General features: G+C 46.4%; 1 protein-coding gene across 1 annotated transcript in view; it reads left to right on the top strand.

The window, feature by feature from the left end:
- The window catches only part of MRPL51 (mitochondrial ribosomal protein L51), a 156,787-nt gene that overhangs the window by 124,849 nt on the left and 18,663 nt on the right, over nucleotides 1-13,275 (top strand). Inside the window, exon 2 of the mRNA XM_082269161.1 lies at nucleotides 10,126-10,209. Within this exon, the coding sequence (XP_082125287.1) occupies nucleotides 10,128-10,209 (82 nt within the window). The 5' untranslated portion in view covers nucleotides 10,126-10,127. The remainder of the gene's footprint in view (nucleotides 1-10,125; nucleotides 10,210-13,275) is intronic.

Here is a 13,275-nt window from a genome sequence, read left to right as displayed (position 1 = left end):
GGGTACAGGACTACATAATACACAGAGCGCTGGGCACAGGACTGCATAATACACAGAGCGCTGGGCACAGGACTACATAATACACAGAGCGCTGGGCACAGGACTACATAATACACCGAGCGCTGGGTACAGGACTGCATAATACACAGAGCGCTGGGTACAGGACTGCATAATGCACAGAGCGCTGGGCACAGGACTACATAATACACAGAGCGCTGGGCACAGGACTACATAATACACCGAGCGCTGGGCACAGGACTGCATAATACACAGAGCGCTGGGTACAGGACTGCATAATACACAGAGCGCTGGGCACAGGACTACATAATACACAGAGCGCTGGGCACAGGACTGCATAATACACAGAGCGCTGGGCACAGGACTACATAATACACAGAGCTCTGGGCACAGGACTACATAATACACAGAGCGCTGGGCACAGGACTACATAATACACAGAGCGCTGGGCACAGGACTACATAAAACACAGAGCGCTGGGTACAGGACTGCATAATACACAGAGTGCTGGGCACAGGACTACATAATACACAGAGCGCTGGGTACAGGACTACATAATACACAGAGCGCTGGGCACAGGACTACATAATACACAGAGCGCTGGGCACAGGACTACATAATACACAGAGCGCTGGGCACAGGACTGCATAATACACAGAGCGCTGGGCACAGGACTACATAATACACAGAGCGCTGGGCACAGGACTACATAATACACAGAGCGCTGGGTACAGGACTACATAATACACAGAGCGCTGGGCACAGGACTGCATAATACACAGAGTGCTGGGCACAGGACTGCATAATACACAGAGCGCTGGGCACAGGGCTGCATAATGCACAGAGCGCTGGGCACAGGACTACATAATACACAGAGCGCTGGGTACAGGACTACATAATACACAGAGCGCTGGGCACAGGACTGCATAATACACAGAGCGCTGGGCACAGGACTACATAATACACAGAGCGCTGGGCACAGGACTGCATAATACACAGAGCGCTGGGCACAGGACTACATAATACACAGAGCTCTGGGCACAGGACTACATAATACACAGAGCGCTGGGCACAGGACTACATAATACACAGAGCGCTGGGCACAGGACTACATAATACACAGAGCGCTGGGTACAGGACTGCATAATACACAGAGTGCTGGGCACAGGACTACATAATACACAGAGCGCTGGGTACAGGACTGCATAATACACAGAGCGCTGGGCACAGGACTGCATAATACACAGAGCGCTGGGCACAGGACTACATAATACACAAAGCGCTGGGTACAGGACTGCATAATGCACAGAGCGCTGGGCACAGGACTACATAATACACAGAGCGCTGGGCACAGGACTACATAATACACAGAGCGCTGGGCACAGGACTACATAATACACAGAGCGCTGGGCACAGGACTACATAATACACAGAGCGCTGGGCACAGGACTACATAATACACAGAGCGCTGGGCACAGGACTACATAATACACAGAGCGCTGGGCACAGGACTACATAATACACAGAGCGCTGGGCACAGGACTGCATAATACACAGAGCGCTGGGCACAGGACTACATAATACACAGAGCGCTGGGCACAGGACTACATAATACACAGAGCGCTGGGCACAGGACTACATAATACACCGAGCGCTGGGTACAGGACTGCATAATACACAGAGTGCTGGGCACAGGACTGAATAATACACAGAGCGCTGGGTACAGGACTGCATAATGCACAGAGCGCTGGGCACAGGACTACATAATACACAGAGCGCTGGGTACAGGACTACATAATACACAGAGCGCTGGGCACAGGACTGCATAATACACAGAGCGCTGGGCACAGGACTACATAATACACAGAGCGCTGGGCACAGGACTGCATAATACACAGAGCGCTGGGCACAGGACTACATAATACACAGAGCTCTGGGCACAGGACTACATAATACACAGAGCGCTGGGCACAGGACTACATAATACACAGAGCGCTGGGCACAGGACTACATAATACACAGAGCGCTGGGTACAGGACTACATAATACACAGAGCGCTGGGCACAGGACTACATAATACACAGAGCGCTGGGCACAGGACTACATAATACACAGAGCGCTGGGCACAGGACTACATAATACACAGAGCGCTGGGCACAGGACTACATAATACACAGAGCGCTGGGCACAGGACTACATAATACACAGAGCGCTGGGCACAGGACTGCATAATACACAGAGCGCTGGGCACAGGACTACATAATACACAGAGCGCTGGGCACAGGACTACATAATACACAGAGCGCTGGGTACAGGACTACATAATACACAGAGCACTGGGCACAGGACTACATAATACACAGAGCGCTGGGTACAGGACTACATAATACACAGAGCGCTGGGCACAGGACTGCATAATACACAGAGCGCTGGGCACAGGACTACATAATACACAGAGCGCTGGGCACAGGACTGCATAATACACAGAGCGCTGGGCACAGGACTACATAATACACAGAGCGCTGGGCACAGGACTACATAACATACAGAGCGCTGGGCACAGGACTACATAATACACCGAGCGCTGGGTACAGGACTGCATAATACACAGAGTGCTGGGCACAGGACTGCATAATACACAGAGCGCTGGGTACAGGACTGCATAATGCACAGAGCGCTGGGCACAGGACTGCATAATACACAGAGCGCTGGGCACAGGACTACATAATACACAGAGCGCTGGGCACAGGACTGCATAATACACAGAGCGCTGGGCACAGGACTGCATAATACACAGAGCGCTGGGCACAGGACTACATAATACACAGAGCTCTGGGCACAGGACTGCATAATACACAGAGCGCTGGGCACAGGACTACATAATACACAGAGCTCTGGGCACAGGACTACATAATACACAGAGCGCTGGGCACAGGACTACATAATACACAGAGCGCTGGGCACAGGACTACATAATACACAGAGCGCTGGGTACAGGACTACATAATACACAGAGCGCTGGGCACAGGACTGCATAATACACAGAGCGCTGGGCACAGGACTACATAATACACAGAGCGCTGGGCACAGGACTGCATAATACACAGAGCGCTGGGCACAGGACTACATAATACACAGAGCTCTGGGCACAGGACTACATAATACACAGAGCGCTGGGCACAGGACTACATAATACACAGAGTGCTGGGCACAGGACTACATAATACACAGAGCGCTGGGCACAGGACTACATAATACACAGAGCGCTGGGCACAGGACTACATAATACACAGAGCGCTGGGCACAGGACTACATAATACACAGAGCGCTGGGCACAGGACTGCATAATACACAGAGCGCTGGGCACAGGACTACATAATACACAGAGCGCTGGGCACAGGACTGCATAATACACAGAGCGCTGGGCACAGGACTACATAATACACAGAGTGCTGGGCACAGGACTACATAATATACAGAGCGCTGGGCACAGGACTACATAATACACCGAGCGCTGGGTACAGGACTGCATAATACACAGAGTGCTGGGCACAGGACTGCATAATACACAGAGCGCTGGGTACAGGACTGCATAATGCACAGAGCGCTGGGCACAGGACTGCATAATACACAGAGCGCTGGGCACAGGACTACATAATACACAGAGCGCTGGGCACAGGACTGCATAATACACAGAGCGCTGGGCACAGGACTACATAATACACAGAGCTCTGGGCACAGGACTACATAATACACAGAGCGCTGGGCACAGGACTACATAATACACAGAGCGCTGGGCACAGGACTACATAATACACAGAGCGCTGGGTACAGGACTACATAATACACAGAGCGCTGGGCACAGGACTGCATAATACACAGAGCGCTGGGCACAGGACTACATAATACACAGAGCGCTGGGCACAGGACTGCATAATACACAGAGCGCTGGGCACAGGACTACATAATACACAGAGCTCTGGGCACAGGACTACATAATACACAGAGCGCTGGGCACAGGACTACATAATACACAGAGTGCTGGGCACAGGACTACATAATACACAGAGAGCTGGGCACAGGACTGCATAATACACAGAGGGCTGGGCACAGGACTACATAATACACAGAGTGCTGGGCACAGGACTACATAATACACAGAGAGCTGGGCACAGGACTGCATAATACACAGAGCGCTGGGCTCAGGACTGCATAATACACAGAGCGCTGGGCACAGGACTACATAATACACAGAGCGCTGGGCACAGGACTGCATAATACACAGAGCGCTGGGCACAGGACTACATAATACACAGAGCTCTGGGCACAGGACTACATAATACACAGAGCGCTGGGCACAGGACTACATAATACACAGAGTGCTGGGCACTGGACTACATAATACACAGAGAGCTGGGCACAGGACTGCATAATACACAGAGGGCTGGGCACAGGACTACATAATACACAGAGTGCTGGGCACAGGACTACATAATACACAGAGCGCTGGGCACAGGACTACATAATACACAGAGCGCTGGGCACAGGACTACATAATACACAGAGTGCTGGGCACAGGACTACATAATACACAGAGAGCTGGGCACAGGACTGCATAATACACAGAGGGCTGGGCACAGGACTACATAATACACAGAGCGCTGGGCACAGGACTACATAATACACAGAGCGCTGGGCACAGGACTACATAATACACAGAGAGCTGGGCACAGGACTGCATAATACACAGAGGGCTGGGCACAGGACTACATAATACACAGAGCGCTGGGCACAGGACTACATAATACACAGAGAGCTGGGCACAGGACTGCATAATACACAGAGCGCTGGGCTCAGGACTGCATAATACACAGAGTGCTGGGCACAGGACTACATAATACACAGAGTGCTGGGCACAGGACTACATAATACACAGAGAGCTGGGCACAGGACTGCATAATACACAGAGGGCTGGGCACAGGACTACATAATACACAGAGTGCTGGGCACAGGACTACATAATACACAGAGCGCTGGGCACAGGACTACATAATACACAGAGCGCTGGGCACAGGACTACATAATACACAGAGTGCTGGGCACAGGACTACATAATACACAGAGAGCTGGGCACAGGACTACATAATACACAGAGAGCTGGGCACAGGACTGCATAATACACAGAGGGCTGGGCACAGGACTACATAATACACAGAGTGCTGGGCACAGGACTACATAATACACAGAGTGCTGGGCACAGGACTACATAATACACAGAGGGCTGGGCACAGGACTACATAATACACAGAGTGCTGGGCACAGGACTACATAATACACAGAGCGCTGGGCACAGGACTACATAATACACAGAGCGCTGGGCACAGGACTACATAATACACAGAGTGCTGGGCACAGGACTACATAATACACAGAGTGCTGGGCACAGGACTACATAATACACAGAGAGCTGGGCACAGGACTACATAATACACAGAGTGCTGGGCACAGGACTACATAATACACAGAGCGCTGGGTACAGGACTGCATAATACACAGAGCGCTGGGCACAGGACTACATAATACACAGAGCGCTGGGCACAGGACTGCATAATACACAGAGGGCTGGGCACAGGACTACATAATACACAGAGAGCTGGGCACAGGACTGCATAATACACAGAGCGCTGGGCACAGGACTACATAATACACAGAGCGCTGGGCACAGGACTATATAATACACAGAGCGCTGGGCACAGGACTACATAATACACAGAGCTCTGGGCACAGGACTACATAATACACAGAGTGCTGGGCACAGGACTACATAATACACAGAGAGCTGGGCACAGGACTACATAATACACAGAGAGCTGGGCACAGGACTGCATAATACACAGAGGGCTGGGCACAGGACTACATAATACACAGAGTGCTGGGCACAGGACTACATAATACACAGAGTGCTGGGCACAGGACTACATAATACACAGAGGGCTGGGCACAGGACTACATAATACACAGAGTGCTGGGCACAGGACTACATAATACACAGAGCGCTGGGCACAGGACTACATAATACACAGAGCGCTGGGCACAGGACTACATAATACACAGAGTGCTGGGCACAGGACTACATAATACACAGAGTGCTGGGCACAGGACTACATAATACACAGAGAGCTGGGCACAGGACTACATAATACACAGAGTGCTGGGCACAGGACTACATAATACACAGAGCGCTGGGCACAGGACTATATAATACACAGAGCGCTGGGCACAGGACTGCATAATACACAGAGCGCTGGGCACAGGACTACATAATACACAGAGCGCTGGGCACAGGACTACATAATACACAGAGTGCTGGGCACAGGATTACATGGGCGGAGCCAATGACTGATAGGAAATAAATATTAATTATTTATATATTGATTAATAAATGAGTGGAAAATAAAATTAAATGAAAAATTTAAAATTAATAAAAATTGTCAGTTTGATAAAAAACAGTTGAGGTTGAAGTCGATGTCCAACCAATGGGAATTCATCCCTTCATTTCAGTGTCTCCATAATTGATATCTAGTTCCTATTGGTCCTCCGTCATTGCTCCTCCCATTTGGGATGCTCCTCCCTGTTCAGTATTGAGAATTGTCTCCTCATCTGAATATATTCTATCATGTTGTATTATCTTCTGATCACTAGGTGGCGCACAATCACCAAAGCAACGAACTTTTTACAGCACTCGGGATGACTAAACCGGGGGGCGCGGCCTATCGCTGCGTCGATAGAGGAAGAAGTCTGTGAGGTACCCGGAAGTCCACAACAAAATGGCCGCCGCCGTCTCTCGGTGTCACATGTGGCAATGTCAGAGATTAGGGGGCGGGGCTCCTGTGGAGGATATAATGTCGGCGGTGTGGAGGAGGCGGTGAGGAGCCATAGAAGAGGTATGAGGGGGGCGATTATGTCCTATAGAACCCCTGGGGAGGGCGCTATGTGTGATATATAGAGGGGTGGGGGAAGGGAGAATTATCAATGCTGTGATGATGGGAAAAAAAGTCCCATAAATCTCAGAAACAATGTAACACTTCTATATATGGGATGAATACAATGTAACACTTCTATATATGGGATGAATACAATGTAACACTCTATATATGGGATGAATACAATGTAACATTCTATATATGGGATGGATACAATGTAACATTCTATATATGGGATGGATACAATGTAACACTCTATATATGGGATGGATACAATGTAACACTTCTATATATGGGATGAATACAATGTAACATTCTATATATGGGATGGATACAATGTAACACTTCTATATATGGGAGGAATACAATGTAACATTCTATATATGGGATGGATACAATGTAACACTTCTATATATGGGAGGAATACAATGTAACACTTCTATATATGGGAGGAATACAATGTAACACTTCTATATATGGGAGGAATACAATGTAACACTTCTATATATGGGATGGATACATTGTAACACTTCTATATATGGGATGGATACAATGTAACACTTCTATATATGGGATGGATACAATGTAACACTTCTATATATGGGATGGATACAATGTAACACTTCTATATATGGGATGGATACAATGTAACACTTCTATATATGGGATGGATACAATGTAACACTCTATATATGGGATGGATACAATGTAACACTTCTATATATGGGATGAATACAATGTAACATTCTATGTATGGGATGGATACAATGTAACACTCTATATATGGGATGAATACAATGTAACACTCTATATATGGGATGAATACAATGTAACACTTCTATATATGGGATGGATACAATGTAACATTCTATATATGGGATGGATACAATGTAACACTCTATATATGGGATGGATACAATGTAACACTTCTATATATGGGATGAATACAATGTAACATTCTATATATGGGATGGATACAATGTAACACTTCTATATATGGGAGGAATACAATGTAACACTTCTATATATGGGAGGAATACAATGTAACACTTCTATATATGGGAGGAATACAATGTAACACTTCTATATATGGGATGGATACAATGTAACACTTCTATATATGGGATGGATACAATGTAACACTTCTATATATGGGATGGATACAATGTAACACTCTATATATGGGATGGATACAATGTAACACTTCTATATATGGGATGAATACAATGTAACATTCTATATATGGGATGGATACAATGTAACACTTCTATATATGGGAGGAATACAATGTAACATTCTATATATGGGATGGATACAATGTAACACTTCTATATATGGGATGGATACAATGTAACATTCTATATATGGGATGAATACAATGTAACACTCTATATATGGGATGGATACAATGTAACACTTCTATATATGGGATGAATACAATGTAACATTCTATATATGGGATGGATACAATGTAACACTTCTATATATGGGATGGATACAATGTAACACTTCTATATATGGGATGGATACAATGTAACACTCTATATATGGGATGAATACAATGTAACACTTCTATATATGGGATGGATACAATGTAACACTTCTATATATGGGATGGATACAATGTAACACTTCTATATATGGGATGGATACAATGTAACACTTCTATATATGGGATGGATACAATGTAACACTTCTATATATGGGATGGATACAATGTAACACTTCTATATATGGGATGAATACAATGTAACACTCTATATATGGGATGGATACAATGTAACACTCTATATATGGGATGAATACAATGTAACACTTCTATATATGGGATGGATACAATGTAACATTCTATATATGGGATGGATACAATGTAACACTCTATATATGGGATGGATACAATGTAACACTTCTATATATGGGATGAATACAATGTAACATTCTATATATGGGATGGATACAATGTAACACTTCTATATATGGGAGGAATACAATGTAACACTTCTATATATGGGAGGAATACAATGTAACACTTCTATATATGGGATGGATACAATGTAACACTTCTATATATGGGATGGATACAATGTAACACTTCTATATATGGGATGGATACAATGTAACACTTCTATATATGGGATGGATACAATGTAACATTCTATATATGGGATGAATACAATGTAACACTCTATATATGGGATGGATACAATGTAACACTTCTATATATGGGATGAATACAATGTAACATTCTATATATGGGATGGATACAATGTAACACTTCTATATATGGGATGGATACAATGTAACACTTCTATATATGGGATGGATACAATGTAACACTCTATATATGGGATGGATACAATGTAACACTTCTATATATGGGATGGATACAATGTAACACTTCTATATATGGGATGGATACAATGTAACACTTCTATATATGGGATGGATACAATGTAACACTTCTATATATGGGATGGATACAATGTAACATTCTATATATGGGATGGATACAATGTAACATTCTATATATGGGATGGATACAATGTAACACTTCTATATATGGGATGGATACAATGTAACACTTCTATATATGGGAGGAATACAATGTAACATTCTATATATGGGATGAATACAATGTAACACTTCTATATATGGGATGGATACAATGTAACACTTCTATATATGGGAGGAATACAATGTAACACTTCTATATATGGGAGGAATACAATGTAACATTCTATATATGGGATGAATACAATGTAACACTCTATATATGGGACGGATACAATGTAACACTTCTATATATGGGACGGATACAATGTAACACTTCTATATATGGGATGGATACAATGTAACACTCTATATATGGGATGGATACAATGTAACACTCTATATATGGGATGAATACAATGTAACACTTCTATATGTGGGATGGATACAATGTAACACTTCTATATATGGGATGAATACAATGTAACACTTCTATATATGGGATGGATACAATGTAACACTCGCTGTGATTGGTTGCAGTCTCTCTCTGTGATTATTTTGCTCCCCCCCCCCCTGTGATTATTTTGCTCCTCCCCCTCTTTGATGTCTCTGATTTGTGTTTTTCTCTCCTCCCAGATGTGGGCGGTGACACATTTGTTGGGGGCGGGACGCTGGGCGTGTCCTCTGGTTTCTCAGTCCTCCCGCTCCTTCTCTCTGGGTAAGTTTCCTGGGGGGAGGGGTTATCTGTTGTACCTCACACAAGTTGGGAGGGGGAAGGGGCGGGGCTCTCCAGTCATGTGATCGGCTCTCAGCGGGTTAAGTGTAGAGAAAGGAAGCCCCATAGAAATTTATGTGATGTCACCACTCAGGCAGCGCCCTCTCCTCTATAGGCGGCATTGGATGACACAGGGGATCATGTGACCCTCAGGATGTCACCGCTCAGGCAGCGCCCTCTCCTCTGTAGCCATCATTGGATGACACAGGAGATCATGTGACCCTCAGGATGTCACCGCTCAGGCAGCGCCCTCCTCTGTAGCCGGCATTGGATGACACAGGGGATCATGTGACCCTCAGGATGTCACCGCTCAGGCAGCGTCCTCTCCTCTGTACTGGCATTGGATGACACAGGAGATCATGTGACCCTCAGGATGTCACCGCTCAGGCAGCGCCCTCCTCTGTAGCTGGCATTGGATGACACAGGAGATCATGTGACTCTCAGGATGTCACCGCTCAGGCAGCGCCCTCTCCTCTGTAGCCGGCATTGGATGACACAGGGGATCATGTGACCCTCAGGATGTCACCGCTCAGGCAGCGCCCTCTCCTCTGTAGCCGGCATTGGATGACGCAGGGGATCATGTGACCCTCAGGATGTCACCGCTCAGGCAGCGTCCTCTCCTCTGTACTGGCATTGGATGACACAGCAGATCATGTGACTCTCAGGATGTCACCGCTCAGGCAGCGCCCTCTCCTCTGTAGTCGGCATTGGATGACACAGGGGATCATGTGACCCTCAGGATGTCACCACTCAGGCAGCGCCCTCTCCTCTGTAGTCGGCATTGGATGACGCAGGAAATCATGTGACCCTTAGGATGTCACCACTCAGGCAGCGCCCTCTCCCCTGTACCGGGATTGGATGACACAGGGGATCATGTGACTCTCAGCATGTCACCGCTCAGGCAGCGCCCTCTCCTCTGAAACGGCATTGGATGACACAGGAGATTATGTGATCCTAAGGATGTCACCACTCAGGCAGCACCCTCTCCTCTGTACCGGGATCTGATGACACAGGAGATCATGTGACTCTCAGGATGTCACCGCTCAGGCAGCGCCCTCTCCTCTGTAGCCAGCATTGGATGACGCAGGGGATCATGTGACCCTCAGGATGTCACCGCTCAGGCAGCGCCCTCTCCTCTGTAGCCGGCATTGGATGACACAGGGGATCATGTGACCCTCAGGATGTCACCGCTCAGGCAGCGTCCTCTCCTCTGTACTGGCATTGGATGACACAGCAGATCATGTGACTCTCAGGATGTCACCGCTCAGGCAGCGCCCTCTCCTCTGTAGTCGGCATTGGATGACACAGGGGATCATGTGACCCTCAGGGTGTCTCCACTCAGGCAGCGCCCTCTCCTCTGTACTGGGATTGGATGACACAGGGTATCATCTGACTCTCAGGATGTCACCGCTCAGGCAGTGCCCTGTCCTCTGTAGCTGGCATTGGATGATACAGGAGATCATGTGACCCTCAGGATAAGGGAGTATTGCCATCTTTCTTCTATAGGGTAGTTAGTTTAGGAGGTAGAAGGGGGTGGGAGCAGTTTTAGGATTAAATAGTTTTAGTCCTGAGTTCTACTTTAACCACTTGCTGACCATCGGCCTTCGTTATGCTGCAGGAGGTCGGCTCTGTTACAGGAAACAATGTATCTGTGCACCACGCCATGTAACAGTTAGTGGGGGGGGGGGCGCATGTGTCAATTGGCTGGAGGGGGAGCCAATCAGAGGGTCCGGGACTCGCCATCCCTCCCTATAGAGACAGAACGGCGATCCACCGATGTGAACACAGATCTGTGTACATGCAGCAAGCCCATCCCCCACACAGTTAGAAAGCACTCCCTAGGGACACATTGAACCCTTTGATCACCCCTGATGTTAACCCCTTCCCTGCCAGTGTCATTAGTACAGTGACAGTGCATATGTATAGCACTGATTACTGTAGTAATGTCACTGGTCCCCCCAAAAGTGTCAAAAATGTCAGTCAGGGGTCCGATCTGTCCGCCGCAATGTTGCAGTCCCACTAAAAATCGCAGATCACCGCCATTACTAGTAAAATAAATAAAAATGACAAAAATCTTTCCCTTTGTTAGTAAACGCAATAACTTTTGCGCAAACCAATCAAAATACGCTTATTGCCATTTTTTTTTTTTTCATCAAAAATATGTAGCAGAAAACAAATTGGCCTAAAATGAATAAATTTAATTTTTACTTTTTTTTTTTTTTTATTGGGAATATTCTATATCAGAATGTGAAATTATTTTTTTTTTCTTTTTTTCAGAATTGTCGTTTTTATAAATCAAAAAAAAAAAAAAAAAGTAAAAATCGCAGAGGTGATGAAATCCCACCAAAAGAAATCTCTGTGGGGAAAAAAGGATTCAATTTTATTTGTGTACAGCGTCGCACGACCGCGCAATTGTCATTTAAAGTGACTTCGGCGCGGGTTGCAAACAACTTCTCTACTGGGAGTCAATGCAAGTCGCCCCCAAAGTAGTGCGGGGACCTTTTTCTAAGTCGGGGCGACTTCCATTGCACTGAATGGAGCGCGACCTGTCAGGCGGATAAGTCACCTAACTGCCCCAGTGTGAACCGGGACTAACAAGCCAGGACAGTACAATTACCCCCCAAATACCCCTTTTTGGGAAGTAGACATTCCAAGGTTTTTAGGAAGAGGCATGGACAGTTTTTGAAGTTTTGTATTTTTTTTTCCCCCAATGTCTCTTGGAAAAACTTTTTTCACAAGAAATTGTAATAACCGGTTATTTCTCACACACTGTATAGAGGAGAGGTTCTCAACTCCGGTCCTCAGGGCACACTAACAGGCCAGATTTTAAGGATTACCTTGAGGAGATGCAGACTAGAGTACTGCAATCACTGAGCAGCAAATCAGATCACCTGAGATGGATTTCAGTTATCTTGGAAACCTGGCCTGTTAGTGGGCCCTGAGGACCGGAGTTGAGAAAACCTGGTATAGGCATACTTGCAATTACACCCAAAATACATTCTGCTCCTC

Source organism: Pelophylax lessonae (assembly GCF_965119305.1).
Source record: "Pelophylax lessonae genome assembly, chromosome: 9".
Taxonomy (NCBI): domain Eukaryota; kingdom Metazoa; phylum Chordata; class Amphibia; order Anura; family Ranidae; genus Pelophylax; species Pelophylax lessonae.
The sequence above is the reverse complement of the archived record's forward strand: the minus strand, read 5'-3'. Positions and strand labels throughout refer to the sequence as shown.